The sequence below is a fragment of the Etheostoma spectabile genome, unplaced genomic scaffold (genome assembly GCF_008692095.1).
Source record: "Etheostoma spectabile isolate EspeVRDwgs_2016 unplaced genomic scaffold, UIUC_Espe_1.0 scaffold00005105, whole genome shotgun sequence".
NCBI lineage: Eukaryota > Metazoa > Chordata > Actinopteri > Perciformes > Percidae > Etheostoma > Etheostoma spectabile.
In genome coordinates this window covers 21,034-38,654 of record NW_022603229.1, presented here as the reverse complement: position 1 = coordinate 38,654, position 17,621 = coordinate 21,034, and the positions used below count along the sequence as shown (strand labels likewise).

General features: G+C 38.8%; 1 protein-coding gene and 2 non-coding genes across 3 annotated transcripts; 2 read left to right on the top strand and 1 right to left on the bottom strand.

Moving 5' to 3' along the window:
- Positions 1-904: 904 nt before the first annotated feature.
- trnas-aga (transfer RNA serine (anticodon AGA)) lies at positions 905-986 on the top strand. Its single transcript has one exon. It is a non-coding gene; the product is annotated as a tRNA-Ser (tRNA).
- Positions 987-2,397: 1,411 nt separating this feature from the next.
- Positions 2,398-2,480, top strand: trnal-cag (transfer RNA leucine (anticodon CAG)). Its single transcript has one exon. It is a non-coding gene; the product is annotated as a tRNA-Leu (tRNA).
- Positions 2,481-2,941: 461 nt separating this feature from the next.
- Positions 2,942-10,348, bottom strand: LOC116677448 (uromodulin-like). The gene is made up of 9 exons (XM_032507929.1): positions 10,319-10,348; positions 6,828-7,293; positions 5,174-5,255; positions 4,866-5,085; positions 4,605-4,756; positions 3,817-4,059; positions 3,566-3,716; positions 3,395-3,470; positions 2,942-3,289 (listed from the first exon to the last, which is right to left on the bottom strand). Exons 1-9 carry the CDS (start codon positions 10,346-10,348, stop codon positions 3,270-3,272), a joined length of 1,440 nt encoding a protein of 479 aa, XP_032363820.1. The 3' UTR covers positions 2,942-3,269.
- Positions 10,349-17,621: the final 7,273 nt, after the last annotated feature.

Genomic DNA, 17,621 nt, shown 5'->3' with positions numbered 1-17,621 from the left:
AGGAAGATACCTGCAGGGCCAGGAGGACGGTAAATTAACACACAATAAAATATGTTAACAGAACCGACCTTAATCATCTGTGACTCAAAAGAGGAGAATGTTTCACAGTGGATTTCTCTGCATAAAAAACTGTCTCGATACACAACAGCAAGGCCGCCACCTCGGCGAACCGTACATATCTTGCTACTCGGTCAGAATCATATTAACCTGGAGTCCCAGATCTCTACTTCTACTTGAGTACGGGAAGTGAGTACTTTTGGCATCTCTGGATGTTAACACGTAACTTCATCTGTCTTTGCTGTTGCATTGCGATAACAAATAGTTACATTTGTGTAAAGTAATCGACAGGCTTTATGCCCATGTTGAGTAGGGAGATAAATGTAATGCATACCCCTATGTTTTATGTTCTTCTAATATTTATCATGAAACAAGGAAGCAATATACAGCCCTAGTAAACAAAAAGGGAGAAAAACAGCAGTGAGAGAAACAAATCAAAGGACTGAAGAGCAGGAAGAGGGAGAGCCAGAGGAGTTCTGGGAGTTTGGAGAGAGGGCATGTTATGAAAGTGAGGGCTCTGACACAGAGAGGGATATTTCAGAGGGTGAGGAAGATGAAGAAGAGGGTGAGGAGGATGAAGAAGCGGGTGAAGAGCATGAAGAAGAGAGTGAGGAGGAAGTAAACATAAATGGGACAGAGAGAGGAACAGCCAGAGGGACAGCAAGTGGATCCATCTCTGTTATGGTACAAATAAGGGAGCATATCAATCAATCAAGCTGCCTCCACGAGGATCCACAGACACAGGCAGTCCACTACGATTTGCACTTTGCCCGTGTCTGGTAACTACTACTAACCAATTGAAAAGTTTATGAATGATTGTGCAAACAGGTATAGCCCTTCTTTTCTGGTTGTCGTGGCCGAGTGGTTAAGGCGATGGACTAGAAATCCATTGGGGTCTCCCCGCGCAGGTTCAAATCCTGCTGACAACGAGAGACATTCTTTCAGAGTGGTAGCAAACCAATGACACATCACAGTTTATTAAATTGCAGATATGCTTCCATGATTAATATTGTTACCTCATAGGTCCTGGAAGCCACCAATGTATTTCCTTTCAGTCTGTGTTACAAGATTTGCAGGGATTGTCTAGCAGAAAGGCAACAGGTGTGTTACTTGTTACTTTTTTGACTATGATTTGTACCGCAGCAGCGCAATCATTTTGCCCAGGTTTGATTACCATCCACCGCAGTGGCATTTACGGGTTTTGAAGCCATATACAACATTAACATGACATGTTTTACCCAGGTTTCTTCTTTTATTCAGTGATATTTCAATTTCCTCGTGGGAGTCATCCGAAAAGGATTAATAAAGATAAGTCTAAGTCTATCTCAGAAAAAAGTCTGAAAATCTTCAGGGGATGTAGCTCAGTGGTAGAACTCATGCTTTACATGTATGAGGACCTGGCATCTCCAGCAGGTATTATGGTAGAGTCTTTAAAAGAGCTGCAGAAGATATTACCTCCTGTGGTAATCTGACTGGTAGGGTTATAGAACGTAGTAGTAGACTAAGACATCCTGTTACACAAACTAAGCAGTATGCTCTCTCTTTTATACCTCAGACTATCAGACAGGACCACAAGCACTTTAAATGTACATGTTTTACAGTCTCTATTTTACTGTATTATGTTCTTGTACTGTAGTGTAGCATATTTATTGTATTATGCTCCAGTTTTTATGGGTGTTACAGCGGGTATTAGCACTGTAGTTTCCATTTTTATAGATGAAAAAAACTTGACATGCCATTAAATTTCCTCTTCAGCAGTTGAAGACATTTCACTTCAGACAAAGAAGTCTGAAGAAGTCTCTTGGATGAGAGACAAAACTTCTGCGGAGGACCTTTTACCAAGTCCTTATGCCCTTGGCCTAGTTGTGAACCTTTGGGGTAATAGCATGGATCAGGAACCAAAATGGACACATCTGGACAAAATGTGGGCATTGTATGGCAATATTTGACACGTTTAGACCATATATCATAATTTTGAAGATAATTGCACAATGTTGACCCAATTGTCAGTCTATTTCCCATCTGGCAGGGACATTTCTGGATTCGGGTGGACATTGTGGACAGAAACATTGGTGGATCTTGATTCCCACCATAGGATTTGGCCTGTATTGCACATTGCCTTCACATCCCGTGCAATGTGTTGCCATTGTCAAGCACATTGCCACCCTGGTGACTTTCTTCCATGTCTCCATGTCTCCATGTCTCCATATATTTGGGCTGACAGTTGAGAAACCTTCCCTTGTTAACTATGACATGGATGACTGAGAAACTATAATATGACATGTTCATTCACTATATTATAATTTTTGAGAAAGGTCCTACTGAACATCTGTTGGATCAGTCAGGATGGCCGAGCGGTCCAAGGCGCTGCGTTCAGGTCGCAGTCTCCACTGGAGGCGTGGGTTCAAATCCCACTTCTGACAACTAGTGTTTTCATCTGGAACTAATGTCTGAGACATGATATTGTGAATAAATAATTTAGCTCTATCATACAAATAAATAGTTTAAAAAATCATACATTGTGATTTCTGCTTTTTTTTTTTTAGATTATGTCTCTCACAGTGGACATGCACCTACGATGACAATTTCAGACCCCTCCATTATTTCTAAATGGGAGAACTTCAAATACTTATTTTCCTCACTGTATGCATATGTATATATTTATATGTACATATATGTGTATGTATATGTATATGTATAGGAAGAGTTAGGGGTTCACCACAGTCATTATAGTTCATCTGCTGGCCACTGTGCCAAACATAAAGGCAATGCATCAAATAATTGTTGAGAACCTTCAGTCTGGTAATGTGCCATGGTTTCCATTTTAACATTTTATTTGTGAATTACTGCATATTCCATTATCAAGGTACAGAGTTATTTTCTGCCACATACACACATATCAGTTACACAGTTTATACCACAATTTGAACAATTTGTCATTGGATCTGAACAATAATCAATGCATTTAAAAATAGACTTAGTCATTTACATGAAATACAGTTACATCAGGGCTGTAGTGGTAATTCACACAGAGAAGAAGAAAAGTATTGGTACTTTCACTTTCATTATAACCTTTTTCAATAACCCAACCTTAAAGTTTTTAGAATTGAAAACACCAGTTTTTATAATTGTATGTCTTATGAACAAAACATATCTTAAAAACAAAATAATATCACAATATGAAATGTGTTTGTATTATTACTGTTACCAGCTCACTCAGGTGATTTGTCCCCTAAATTTAAAGAAAGAGAATACATGGTTATTAATTCATTATAGTAACATAACATTCATTATGTTCAGGCATCATCCCTGAGACCAAATTATAACTCATACTCACACGTGATTGGTCCAATGCTGAGGGTACTCAGACGATCAGAGTTGGAAACAGAGCGATAGGTCCTACTTGTGCAAGGCTACGTGGTAGAAGAGGGTGGGAAAAATACACTCAAACCCCAGTGTTTATTGATTATAGATTGGAGCTGTTGATAAAGTGAAAGGTGTGACTTACAGGAACACAAGAGAAGCTCGTCCGTTCGCACAGGCTGAGGCTGCAGTGAAGGTAAACGTCCCTGTAATCATTGTGGAGCAGGGCAGAGAAACGAGCCCGGAGGGATGAGCCGCTCTCAATCACTGACACCTGTTGGCGTTCAGTGGGACATCTGGGAGAGAGGATGGAGCAATGTCACCATACATAAACTTTTTTTCCCGTTTCCATTATACTGCACAAACTATCTGCTGATGCTCAAGAGAGATACTAACTTGTTCTGGATGAGAGGGTGTTGGATGGAATCGTCAGGGTTTGATGATTGAGTGGCGTAGCAGTCCTCCAGAACAACTGCAAAGCTTGAATCTCTCTCCTCCACAGAGACGCCCACATACAATGGCGAGCCCACTGGCAGGGTGACCCGGCCTGCTGGATAAGTCTCGGTGTAGTGTGAGGTGCGGAAAAGAGACATGGAGGCTCTGGCTTTGGTACCTAAGCCTGAAATGCCACGTGTCAGCCTGACAAGAAAAATATGTTTTTTGGTATGGCAAGTCTTTTTTCCAAGTTTTTTTTTTCTTTTCCGTTTATTTTATCTTGTTAATTGGATATTCCTTCCTGTAGTCCATTCATATACAAACAACATGCGGCAACATACACATGTTTTTTCAATATATATCAGCTAGAAAGTATAACCATCACTCAGGCTTTTTTAGGTAAATCCGTGCTGAGATCCAGCTTCTGGTGTTCCCGTGGTGCAATATCAATCAATCCATAACTTACTAAGTAGAGAACAAACTGAAGTTAGACATACAGTAGTAATTTTTCTTCTGGGGTTAAGTTTTACCTGCGGATATTTGTTTTGTAACTGTTGTGGCTTGGATGACTTGGAAAAACACTGTGTCATACATCAATGTATGCTAAAATTAAAAACAGGTATGTCTTTATTTATAATTAAATTTTACATATACTATAATTAATATATACTACAATCACAGCACAACAATTATACACCTAGGAGTTTCCTTATTTTTCAACTGTTCACATTTAATAAAAGGCTACTCACGCCAGAAATGGTCCGATAGCCACATTGAGGCTGGTGTCTGTGTCCAGCGGGTACAAACAGGAGAAGGGAAGACTCACAGGACTGATGAAGGACGTGTTGTTCATTGGGTAGATGAATAAAATATTGGAGTAGATGGCATGTGTGCTGTTGGTCTGAAAGACAGAGGATGGTTAAATGTTTATGGCCTGTGAGGATGTGCTATGTAGTAGAAGCAGCAGGACCAAGTTGTAATGAAATTGTCAGAAAACAGTAAGTCTTTACCCTCAATGTGTTTCCACAGGCACCTGCTGTTGCTTCCACTTCATACCACACTACACCATCATGCACTCTGACCCAGGAGCAGTTGTAGGATGCCAGATTGCCAGAGAATGGGTTCAAACCAGAGGATGTAAGGCGAGCCAAATCAAGGCCCACTTGGAGTTTATCTCGGTCACAAATAAACTGAGAAGGCTGTAGTGGGTGAACTGAAGAAAAAGATGTAAGGTCGCCAAAATAAAAGTGTGAGAGGAAGGAGATAAGATGATAAATATGATATACAAGATAAGATCATCATAAGAATCTTCAATAACCGAAGATTCTGTCCATCATGGTAGACTTCCACTCTGCCAGAGCACCGGTTGTCAGAGTTGACCAGCCTCACTGGTGAACCAGCTAACAGATACACATGCAACATAATATTGTTGATATGAGACCCACAGATGAAAGATGGACTTCTTGAAGAAGATGGTATCTTTGAAAAACTACATACAACAGCTAGTTCAGGCTACAGAGCATGCAAGTTATAAAGAGAACTATAAAGCACATATTTCATATTTCTGTAACAAGTGGTTACTAAAATCCTCTCATCTGCTAAATGGTACACCATAGACAGCATGTTACACAGTGAGACTTCATTGCCTTTAGTTGTACACATTTGTATTTACCTTTGCAGACCACACCAGCATCCTCAGTGTGATCACAGTTGTGGGATCCAACCCCCCTGTGGCTGCACTCGCTGAACTTTGATTCGCTGCCTGTGCATGTGACATCATCCAACCAGATGGGCCCGCTGCCCTGTCCAAAGCGTGCACTGTGTGGTGCTGACATGGCCCTACCACAGCCCAGCTGTCTACACACCACCTGAGCATCAACCAGGTCCCAGAAATCGTCACAAACCGTCCCCCACTGTCCACGTAGGAAGATCTCTACTCTGCCAGAACAGGAGCTGTTTCCTCCATTGGCCAGATGGACCTGCCCCTCAACTGTTGTGCTGTTGCCTACAGTTGTTTTTGTAGTTTCCACTTGACCGGTGGTGAAGTTCTTAGGTGGTGGACGAGGTGTGGATGGTAAAACTGTGCTGACGGGTTCTGGTCGAACTGAAAGAAAAGTCTCTGTGAACTCACATGACAACTACAGCCTTTAACTGCCATCAGCATTACAGTAATTACGGAAAGCTTAACTTTCTATATAACCAGTAGGCAATTTGAGGGAATAGTCCATCCCCCTTGTTAGCAAAATGACCCAAATGCCCCTTGTTTACCTGTCATCCCCACTCTCCATCCCCTAGTAGCAGACAAATGTCAGGGGCAGAGGGGTTGTTAAGATGAATGTGTTAGTTTAGTCTTCCTGACGCATTGTTCGTTTATCTGACTGAGGATTATGCAAGTTAGAATCTATGGCCACGACCATGTCTCTAAAATATCAGTAGCCTAACTGTGCTGTGTATGATAAATCTATGGCGCTGTTTGTAATGTTGAAGTATCGGACAGATTTGTAATCATTACTGTTTTTTCTGAGTTCCACCCTAGTCTTGGTTCTATAATACTCTCTAAACTATATAGCTAGCAGCGGGTGAATAAAACAAAGCAGGCCTGTCCCCCTGTTGAATGTGAAGACTACGTCTACTGGATATACGGATCATCTTGTTGTTGTGCACAAAACTTCATTCATGTTTTTAACACAAACTTATCTTTTACTGTACATTTGACTTATCATCTACAAAACAATATCTATTGTGTGTAGCAAATATTAAAAGTTCTTGAAGACAATGGTATCTTTATAAAACTACATACAACAGCTACTTTAGGCAGAGCATGCAAGTCATAAAGAGAACTACAAAGCACATATTTCATATTTCTGTAACAAGTGGTTACTAAAATCCTCTCATCTGCTAAATGGTACACCATAGACAGCATGTTACACAGTGAGACTTCATTGCCTTTAGTTGTACACATTTGTATTTACCTTCGCAGACCACACCAGCATCCTCATTGTGATTACAGTTGTGGGATCCAACCCCCCTGTGTCTGCACTCGCTGAGCTTTGATTCGCTGCCTGTGCATGTGACATCATCCAACCAGATGGGCCCGCTGCCCTGTCCAAAGCGTGCACTTTGTGGTGCTGACATGGCCCTGCCACAGCCCAGCTGTCTACACACCACCTGAGCATCAACCAGGTCCCAGGAATCGTCACAAACCGTCCCCCACTGTCCACGTAGGAAGATCTCTACTCTGCCAGAACAGGAGCTGTTTCCTCCATTGGCCAGATGGACCTGCCCCTCAACTGCTGTGCTGTTGCCTGCAGTTGTTTTTGTAGTTTCCACTTGACCGGTGGTGAAGTTCTTAGGTGGTGGACGAGGTGTGGATGGTAAAACTGTGCTGTTGGGTTCTGGTTGAACTGAAAGAAAAGTCTCTGTGAACTCACATGACAACTACAGCCTTTAACTGCCATCAGCATTACAGTATTTAGGGAAAGCTTAACTTTCTTTATAACCAGTAGGCAATTTGAGGGAATATGCCATCCCCCTTGTTAGCAAAATGACCCAAATGACCCTTGTTTACCTGTCATCCCCACTCTCCATCCCCTAGTAGCAGACACATGTCAGGGGCAGAGGGGTTGTTAAGATGAATGTGTTAGTTTAGTCTTCCTGACGCATTGATCTTTTATCTGACTGAGGATTGTGCAAGGTAGAATCTATGGCCACGACCCTGGCTCTAAGACAGCTAGAATGTTTCATTTTATGTCATGGTGCTGTCATAAAAATGGCATCTTAATATTTGAGTAAATGTAAGAATGATATCTTTTCAGTTAATCACCAGAATAGAAACATGTAACGTTGATAGTGCCAAATAAAATGTTCTTAAATGTCTCAAATCTTAAATGTTATCAAGGATAAATATTGAGGTACTATTAACTTAGAATCTTTTAATTGAAGCCATATGTGACACAAAAAGGAGAAAGATACCCACAATAAAAATCTATTTACATTAAGGTTGTTGGTCTTTTCAAAAGGGAAAGTACAATTACACAGTAAATGTGTTATAATAAAATGACTTTTTTTTTGCTTATGCCTTGAAGACATTTTGTATAATCTGTTGAATGCCCATCCCCAAGTTCTACCCTATATGGTGGTCTTTCATTGAACATATTAGAAGAGAGAGGTGTCAACCTGGGAATAATTGTATTTGACTGTATTTAAAAGCAACATGTTTACCCCAAGATGTAAGACTGTTTACCTGAAACGCCTTCTGAAAAACTCAGAATGAGGAGCCACAACAAACCCCCAGGCACCCCCATTATGGACCACATCCACAGCAACTTGCTGGAAAAGACAAAAGAGATGTCTTAAAACCATATTTTCAAATGATGCAGCCATGCACTACTTTGTCAGTATTTGTACTTACATTAGAAAGACTGTGTCAGAATCCAGACGTTGGTGAAAAGTTGAAAGTGAAACTCTCCCAGCAAATGAAAGAATTTATAGGTCGGTTTGTGTGTTCAAAGGACCATACAAAGCAATGACTGGTGAAACACATAAAAGGGTCAGTGTGAGTACTGATTACATCAAAAGAGTTACTTATTAATCAAAACAAGACAAAATTAAGATAAAATCAATACATTTTATGGTAGGCTACCATAATCAATCTCAGGTTAGTTGTAAAACATAATGGAGACATTTTGGTCTTCATAAGTTTGTACATGCCAACATTATTGTGTCTTGGCAAGCCCATTCATGACCACCTTTTGTTAACAGTAGTGATTGAAATGTCAGAGAGTACATCGAGTTAATTATGGCTCTTGTAAAAAGTATTTTGACCAAATAATCTTGACTCAAGGTCTACTTACTTGCTTTTCTTTAGACCAGGTGGACAATGACTTAAAATCATTTTTTCAAATAAAACTCGAAGAAGAAGTATGGACATGCAGCCATAAATGGATTCCCTTGATGTAACATCAGGTGAATCTTGTCGTCATATCTGACATGAACTGGCACTGTACATCTCATAAAGTCATTATTACTGTATAGCATGCATGTGTTGCTGATAATATTTTACATATGGCACTTTATGCCAGTAAGTGTATGTGCACTAGCAGTATGCTACAAATCAATCAAACACTTCCTAGAAAGGTTGGGCATCATTCAAAAAGAAAGCTTAATACAGCTTTCAGTCACACAGGTAGAAACATTACTAAGAAAGCATATTTGGTTTGTTTACCTCTCAGAATGTATCTGAGTACTAGTTATTAGTAGTGTAGTGACTATGACCAATACTTAGTTGCTAATTTAGATTATTGTTTCTAACAATTATTGTTTCTAACGTGTACTCAGAATAACAATGTCCAGTCCTTTTCAGTAGTTTGAATTTAAGGCATTTATTTTCTGTAGCCTTACAACGTCCACTTAACTCAAATAAAGTCCTAAAAACCACAAAATAATCCGAGCACAGATAAAAACTGTTGTCTTTTTCAATTAACACCACCTGTTTGCATCAATAGAGGAACTTAAATTACCCAAGGCCTGCCTTGGCCTTGACAAAACAATGCAATACATTGCCCCCTGTGGCTTGGAGGAAACCCACTTGTATGGCTCCTACAAGTAGAGTACTAGCTCAAACACTTCACTGATAAAATCAAATAATCTCTTGACCAGGGTCCTTGCTGTGTTATGGAAGTTTCTGTTGCAGAATTGTTTTTGAGAGTGAAACAAAAATTGGAGAGTTGAGAACTAAAACTAAATTTCGGTATTTGTATTTTATTTATACCTGCAGGTATAAGGATAACAATTTCACACAGCACAGCAGCAACAACAAGATATAAGAAAAAACTGGGTTATATACTGTATATCCCAGAGCGTAATGAGCCCCCCTTTGTCAACATGACTCAGCATTTCTGATAGCCAATCTAAACACAGGAGACAGTCTGGTGCCACCCTGCTTCTTCCCGCTATGCACACCATTAAGCCAGAGGTTACAAATCTTGTTAACTCAACTGCCAAGGAGAGAAAGAACGTACAGGGAGAGATAGTTTACTGTGACCTTGTACTTTATCTAGTCCAGTACATAAAACAAAAGTCACACAAAAGATTTCAAGCATATGAGAATCAACTATAAAAGGAAGCAAAAACAGAAGATCATTATTAGAATGTAATTTTCCCATTGCAGCTGTGTCTCCTCTTTGGAGAGATCATGTGCCACTCTAGTCACAAGGGATTTACAAGCAGAGGTCTTATAGTCCCTGAAAACATGGTTTTATTATAATAATAAGATTTAATGTTTCTTGATAACATGAATATTATTGCATAATTTATAATACAAAATGATTAACGATGAAAGATCAAGTTCTGAACAAAATGTAATTATTTATTAGGAGTTAATGTCTTAATAGAAACACTTGAAAATCCATCCTTTTCTTGCCAAAATTTTTACCCCCAAAAAAGTGATGAAGTTTCGACATACTTTTGCCCTCTGGGATGATCCTGAGGTCATTGGGAAGTTAACACTCTCAATTTTGTTGTTTCTACTGGCATTGTGACACTAGCCCTTACTGACACAGAGCTAAAGAGGTTAGAACACAGAATTTCTATTTCCGTCCAAGTAAATCATCTGTAAAATGATTAAAAAACACTGCTGTAAGCATATTACATGGGCTACATAATAAAATAGTACCCTAGCCACATATCTCAACTTAGAACAGAAAAAATACAGAAAAAAATGATTTGGAATGAAATGGATTTTATATGAATTTATTTCTACAGATATGTCTGTGCGTTTTTCTCATTTCCTTTCAGAAAAAAAGCCCAAAAAGTGCAAAATACAAAACTTCTCAAATTAAAAAACACAATAAATTAAAAAACACATCCACATCACTCACACACATACCTGAAATAACTACATGCATACATTTATAGGAATAAGTTATTATAAATTGATGAAATGGTGAAATGCCATAAGGGCCATATTTTTGCTTTGACACAGCTGGAGCCATCACAGGGTTAAAATTTTCTGGTCATTTTTGGGATCAATCAACTCGTCTTCTGATTGGCTACACAGGGAGGCTGGTTTTAAAATGTTTGGTTCTAACTGGTTGGAATAGCTGTCAATCTTTCCCAGGTCCCTCCTCTGTAAACACTGCGACTTGATAAAGGGATAACTCAGGTTCCAGTAGACAGATTGGCTGAAAAAAGCTGTCACTCAATTTCTTAGGCTTCAGGCTATTCGGCTGTATAAAAAGATACAATGTGGCAGCTTCAGGACAGACGGCAGGAGCGATCAAAATCCAAAAATGATGGACTGTTCAGCTTTGTTTACGAGGAAACTCGGCCAGAAATTACAAGATTGTGAGGGGACCAGCTCGTTTTGGACTAAAAGGATTGGATGTACTTATTCTTTGAACTGTTGGCTATGTAGGAAAAAAAAGTTATTTATTTCTGTCAGAGTAAGAAAATATTTTGTAAATGTTTTGGGTACTGTATTGTGACTTCTGACGGATACTGCTTCATTTGTTCTGTGATATCAGACAGGGGGACTTACGTTCTGCTGTAAGAAATTGTTTTTTTTCCTTGGGTAACATGCATGAAAATCATCCACAAACAGCAGAACATGTACCCTCAAAAAACGTTGATTATGCTAATAATTACATGCACTGTTGGCAGTGGTTGTTGTTTTTGTTTAGCATTGCAGAATAACAATTGTATTGTTCAAGTAGTTTTTAAACTGAGCTAAAAAAACAGCTTTAGTTGCTGGGTCCTGGGTCGGGTAACATGTTTGTGAATGAAACTTGCCCACATACACAGGAGAACAAAAAGCAATATTTAGTAAAGTGCAGACTATGATTATGCTAATGATGATGAGGATGATGACATCTCACAAATGTACATTGATGGTATTTTATTAGGATGAAATTGACGAAAGGTTAGTGAAGAAGGGTAAGTGAATCAGACTTGTAGGAGGAAACCTCACAGATGAAAGTGAGATTTAGGATAAGAATGGAAAAATGTTTTTGCACAAGGCCCACTAAGCCCTAGCATGGTCCGAAATGAACAATTGCCACTCACCAAATGTGGGTAAAGTTTCCATTTGGCGAGTAAATCTCAGAGGGCTATCCACCACATGGTGAGTAAATATTTGTACCAAACAAATCCCAATGCTAACTTTGCATTAAAAGTGTCCAAATTTTCCGAATGACACGTAATGACAACATTCATGAACACTCAATGACTCCTTCATGTTCATGACAGGGGTCATGTCAAAATAATGATGTGTCATGCCAGTCTTCTGCCCACCCCTGTAAATAAAGTGTTACCCATAGTCTTTTATCTCAGAAATATTTCTTACAACAACATTGCCCCAAAATAACTTGGATGCATGGATGTTTTATGGAACACAAGTAACGTTCTTTATTGTGAAAAAGCGGAAATCAAGAGAGGATGGCTTCTACAAATGAGAATGATCCTAAACATACCGCAAAATCCACGGTGGATTACATCAAGAGGCGTAAACTGAAGGTTTTGCCATGGCCTTCACAATCTCCTGACCTCAACATAATTGAAAGTCTATGGATAGACCTTAAAAGAGCAGTGCGTGACAGGCCCAGATATCTCAAAAAACTGGAAGACTTTTTGAAGGAAGAATGGGTGAAGATACCTCAAACAAGAATGGAAAGAATCTTGGCTGCTACAAGAAGCAATTACAAGCTGTGACACTCGCCAAAGGGGGCAGTACAAAGTATTAACTCTGCAGGGTGCCCAAACTTTTGCAGACCCCATTTTTTTGTTTTCTGTTATTTTGAAAGTTTAAATGATAGAAATAAAATCTAACTTTTTGTGACATATAATACGTATGTCTAATCAGTCATTTAATGCCTTCTTCATGCAAATGAATGCAATTTTTTACCTGGGTGCCCAAACTTTCAAACCCCACTGTATATAGATGGAGGCCTGAGAATGAGAAGAAGAAAGGGAACTGCTGTAAAATAACCTTTGAAAATTTGCCATCAAACAAAACCAATGACTAAATGCCTTTTTTGGCCGCTACATTGGCGCTCATAAACTGTTGGGTCACATCACAAACAACTGATCACATTTTCCCATGATTGCTAGACCCCTGTAATAAATTGGCACAACTATAGTTATTACAAATCATCCTGAGGGAAAAAAGAATTTGGCAACAGTACATCCAATAGTTGGACCATGAATGTTAGTACACCATTTTATGACAATTGATCTAATAGATCAATATATATCACTGATATATTTCAGTCGGGGCCAAATTGGTAGACGAACCGATCGACAATGCCATCCCAAATTAAAAAAAAGAACTGAAAATCATGAAGTTATTAATGAACCCCCACCTTATCAGCAGTGTTTGTTTGTGATCGTCCTTCTCTTGCATCTCCAAACAAACAGACTGCTGTTCACTGGGTCTAGTTCCAAATATATCAATGCTTTTGCATGTTTGGGTATCTATGTGTCAGAGTGACAGGTGGAAGCAGAAGGTGTTTTGCATTTTTTTAAACAAATTCATGATGACTCTCGACTGTAAATAAAGTAGGCAAATTTTCCTCACATCTTTTCAGGACACAGGGTCAGCAGTAGAACAAAACCATTGATAGTGATCTAGACGGTCATAGGGGGTCATTGTGTAGTAGCAGATCAGAAAGGTTTTTTGGACCTAAACCATTTTGTGATTTATAAACTAAAAAAAAAGTATTTTGAAATACATTATTTGCAGCTCATAAACTGTTGGGCAACATCACAAACAACTGATCACGTTTTCCCATGATTGTTAGACCCCTATAATAAATTGGGAAAACCAAAGTTACTACAAATTATAAGTGCATTGTACAAATTAACGACTGGATGTGTCAGAACTTTCTGAAATGAAATGAAGGAAAAACTGAGGTGGTTGTTTTTGGAGCAAAAGAGGAACAATTAAAAGTCTGCGCTCAGCTTCAAACAACAATGTTAAAAACAACAGACAAAGCCAGAAATCTTGGTGTAGTCATGGACTCAGACCTGAATTTTAACAGCCACATTAAGACAATTACAAAGTCAGCCTATTATCACCTTAAGAATATATCAAGGGTTAAAGGACTTATGTGTCAGCAAGATTTGGAAAAACTTGTCCATGCTTTCATCTTCAGTAGACTTGACTACTGTAACGGGGTCTTTACAGGTCTCCCTAAGATATCTATCAGACAGCTACAGCTGATTCAGAACGCTGCTGCTCGAGTCCTCACTAAGACCAAGAGACTAGATCACATCACTCCAGTTCTGAACTCTTCACACTAGGGTGACCAGACGTCCCCGGTTTCCAGGGACAGTCCCCGGTTTTGGGAACCTGCTGGATCTGTCCCCGGAAATGTCCCCGGTTTTCACTGTGACTGACAGACCCAATATTGGAAAAAAAGAAAACACTGAGCAAACAAAGCCGATAGTCAAACACCCTCCACCCGCAGACTCCAGACAGTCAGAGCCAGCGCTGCTCAGAGCTCAGAGATATTTTAGAAAGCCGTATTTTACGATGCTTTACACAGAGTCTGGTGGGTTTAGCGAACGCAATTTTAAAGGATCTTAATCTTTAACAGAAAGGTCGACCTCCTTAGAAATCTTTTCCATAATGTTGTCAGACACTTAGAATATTAATCTGAGTCTGTCAGCAGCAAAACAAGCACTTTATGAACATAAATACAAACTGGACAATTATCCTATTAACTTACATTGTAGCTTGTTTCTCTGCTGCCAACTGCAGCGATCTCGTTTAATACTGCATCAATGTCAAACGAAAAAATGTCCTCAATAGTTTTTATTGTATCTGATTCTCAATGAGCTGTTGCAGAAACAAGCCTGAAGCAATAAAGCAAAAGCTGTCAGATAAATGTAGTTCAGTGAACATTACAATTGACAATTGATCTGACAATTGATCTAATAGTTGAGATATTTCAGTCGGGGCCAAATTGGTAGACTAACCCATTGACAATGCCATCTCTCTTGAGCCATTTCAAAGAAAAAAAGAACTGAAAATCATTAAGTTATCAATGAACCCCCACCTTGTCAGCAGTGTTTGTTTGTGATCATCCTTCTCTTGCATCTCCAAACAAACAGACTGCTGTTCACTGGGTCTAGGTCCAAATATGCTTTTGCATGTTTGGGTATCTATGTGTCAGAGTGACAGGTGGAAGCAGAAGGTGTTTTGCATATTTTAAAACAAATTCATGATGACTCTCGACTGTAAATAAAGTAGGCAAATTTTCCTCACATCTTTTCAGGACACAGGGTCAGCTGTAGAACAAAACCATTGATAGTGATCTAGACGGTCATAGGGGGTCATTGTGTAGTAGCAGATCAGAAAGGTTTTTTGGACCTAAACCATTTTGTGATTTATAAACTAAAAAAAAAGTATTTTGAAATCCATTATTTGGAGCTCATAAACTGTTGGGCAACATCACAAACAACTGATCACGTTTTCCCATGATTGCTTGACGCCTGTAATAAATTGGGAAAATCGAAGTTATAACAAATTATCATTAACTGACTAAGTGCATTGTACAAATTAACAACTGGAAGTGTCAGAACTTTCTGAAATTAAATGAAGGAAAAACTGAGGTGGTTGTTTTTGGAGCAAAAGAGGAACGATTAAAAGTCTGCACTCGTAGCCGAAAAAAAACACGTAGCCGATAGTCAAACACCCTCCACCCGCAGACTCCAGACAGCCAGAGCCAGCGCTGCTCAGAGCTCAAAGATGTTTTAGAAAGCCGTATTTTACGATGCTTTACATGGAGTCTGGTGGGCTTTGCGAACGCAATTTCGCAGCCTTTTATGTTTTAAAAAGGATCTTAATCTTTAAAAGAAAGGTTGACCTCCTTAGAAATCCTTTCCATAATGTTGTCAGACACTTAGAATATTAATCTGAGCCTGTCGGTAGCAAAACGAGCACTTTTATGAACGTGAATAAAAGCTGGACAATTATCCCATTAACTTACATTGTAGCTTGTTTCTCTGCTGCAGACTGCAGCGATCTCATTTAATACTGCATCACTGTTAAAGGAAAATATGTCCTCAGTAGTTTTTATTGTATCTGATTCTCAATGAGCTGTTGCAGAAACAAACCTGAAGCAATAAAGCAAAAGCTGTCAGATAAATGTAGTTCAGTGAACATTACAACATTAGGAAATATGAAGACTTTTTATCTTGAAATATTAGGACGTTATATCTTGAAATATTAGAACTTTATATCTTAAAATATTAGGACTTTTTATCTTAAAATACTAGGACTTTCTATTTTTAAAAATAAAGACTTTTTATCTTGAAATATTAGGACTTTCTATTTTTAAAAATAAAGACTTTCTATCTTGAAATGTTAGGACTTTCTATCTTGAAATATTAAGACTTTCTATCTTGAAATATTAAGACTTTCTATGTTGAAATATTAGGACTTTTTATCTTGAAATATTAGGACTTTTAATTTTGAAATATCAGGACTATCTATCTTGAAATGTTAGGACTTTCTATCTTGAAATATTAGGACTTTCTATCTTGAAATATTCCCCTCTGAGGTGTAGTGGAGTGGAGTAGGAAGTTGCAGCAGGGGTGAGTCTAGTATCAGACCATTGGGGGGATTGGGGGGGGGGGGCTCAGCCCCTAATGAGAACAGCTCTAGGTCTAGTGTCCCCGTTTTAAGTTTTACAAAAATAAAAACATGACTTGTTTTATAGATATATACGCTTCTGAGCTGAAAATGTCCCCGGATTTGGTCTGAGAAATCTGGAAACCTTACTTTACACTGGCTTCCTGTGTCTCAAAGAATTGATTTCAAAGTACTCTTGCTAGTTTATAAATCCCTTAACGGTTTAGGTCCAAAATACATTTCTGATCTGCTACTACTCTATGACCCCCCCAGACCTCTCAGGTCATCTGGGACAGGTCTACTTTCTGTCCCCAGAGTCAGAACTAAACATAGTGAAGCAGCTTTCAGTTTCTATGCTCCTCATATCTGGAATAAACTCCCAGAAACCTGCAGATCCGCTGTAACTCTCAGTTCTTTTAAATCAAGGCTGAAGACCTTTCTTTTTGATGTTGCCTTTCTTTAAATGATTGTTAATTTCTTTAATGTTTAATTTCTTATGCTTTACTGTAACTCTTATTCTTGTGTTTTATCTGTTTTAATTTTGTAACTGTTCTTTAACTGTTTTTGTGTAAAGCAATTTGAATTGCCCTGTTGCTGAAATGTGCTATACAAATAAAGCTGCCTCGCCTTGCCTTGAGGGAAAACAGAATTTGGCAACAGTACATCCAATAGTTGGACCATGAATGTTAGTACACCATTTTTTGATAATTGATCTAATAGTTGAGATATTTCAGTCGGGGCCAAATTGGTAGACTAACCCATCGACAATGCCATCTCTCTTGAGCCATTTCAAATAAAAAAGAACTGAAAATCATTAAGTTATTAATGAACACCCACCTTATCAGCAGTGTTTGTTTGTGATCGTCCTTCTCTTGCATCTCCAAACAAACAGACTGCTGTTCACTGGGTCTAGTTCCAAATATAACAATGCTTTTGCATGTTTGGGTATCCATGTGTCAGAGTGACAGGTGGAAGCAGAGGTGTTTTGCATGATTTAAAACAAATTCACGATGACTCTCGACTGTAAATAAAGTAGGCAAATTTCCCTCACATCTTTTCAGGACACAGGGTCAGCTGTAGAACAACACCATTGATAGTTATCTAGGAAGTCATAGGGGGTCATAGTGTACAGTCC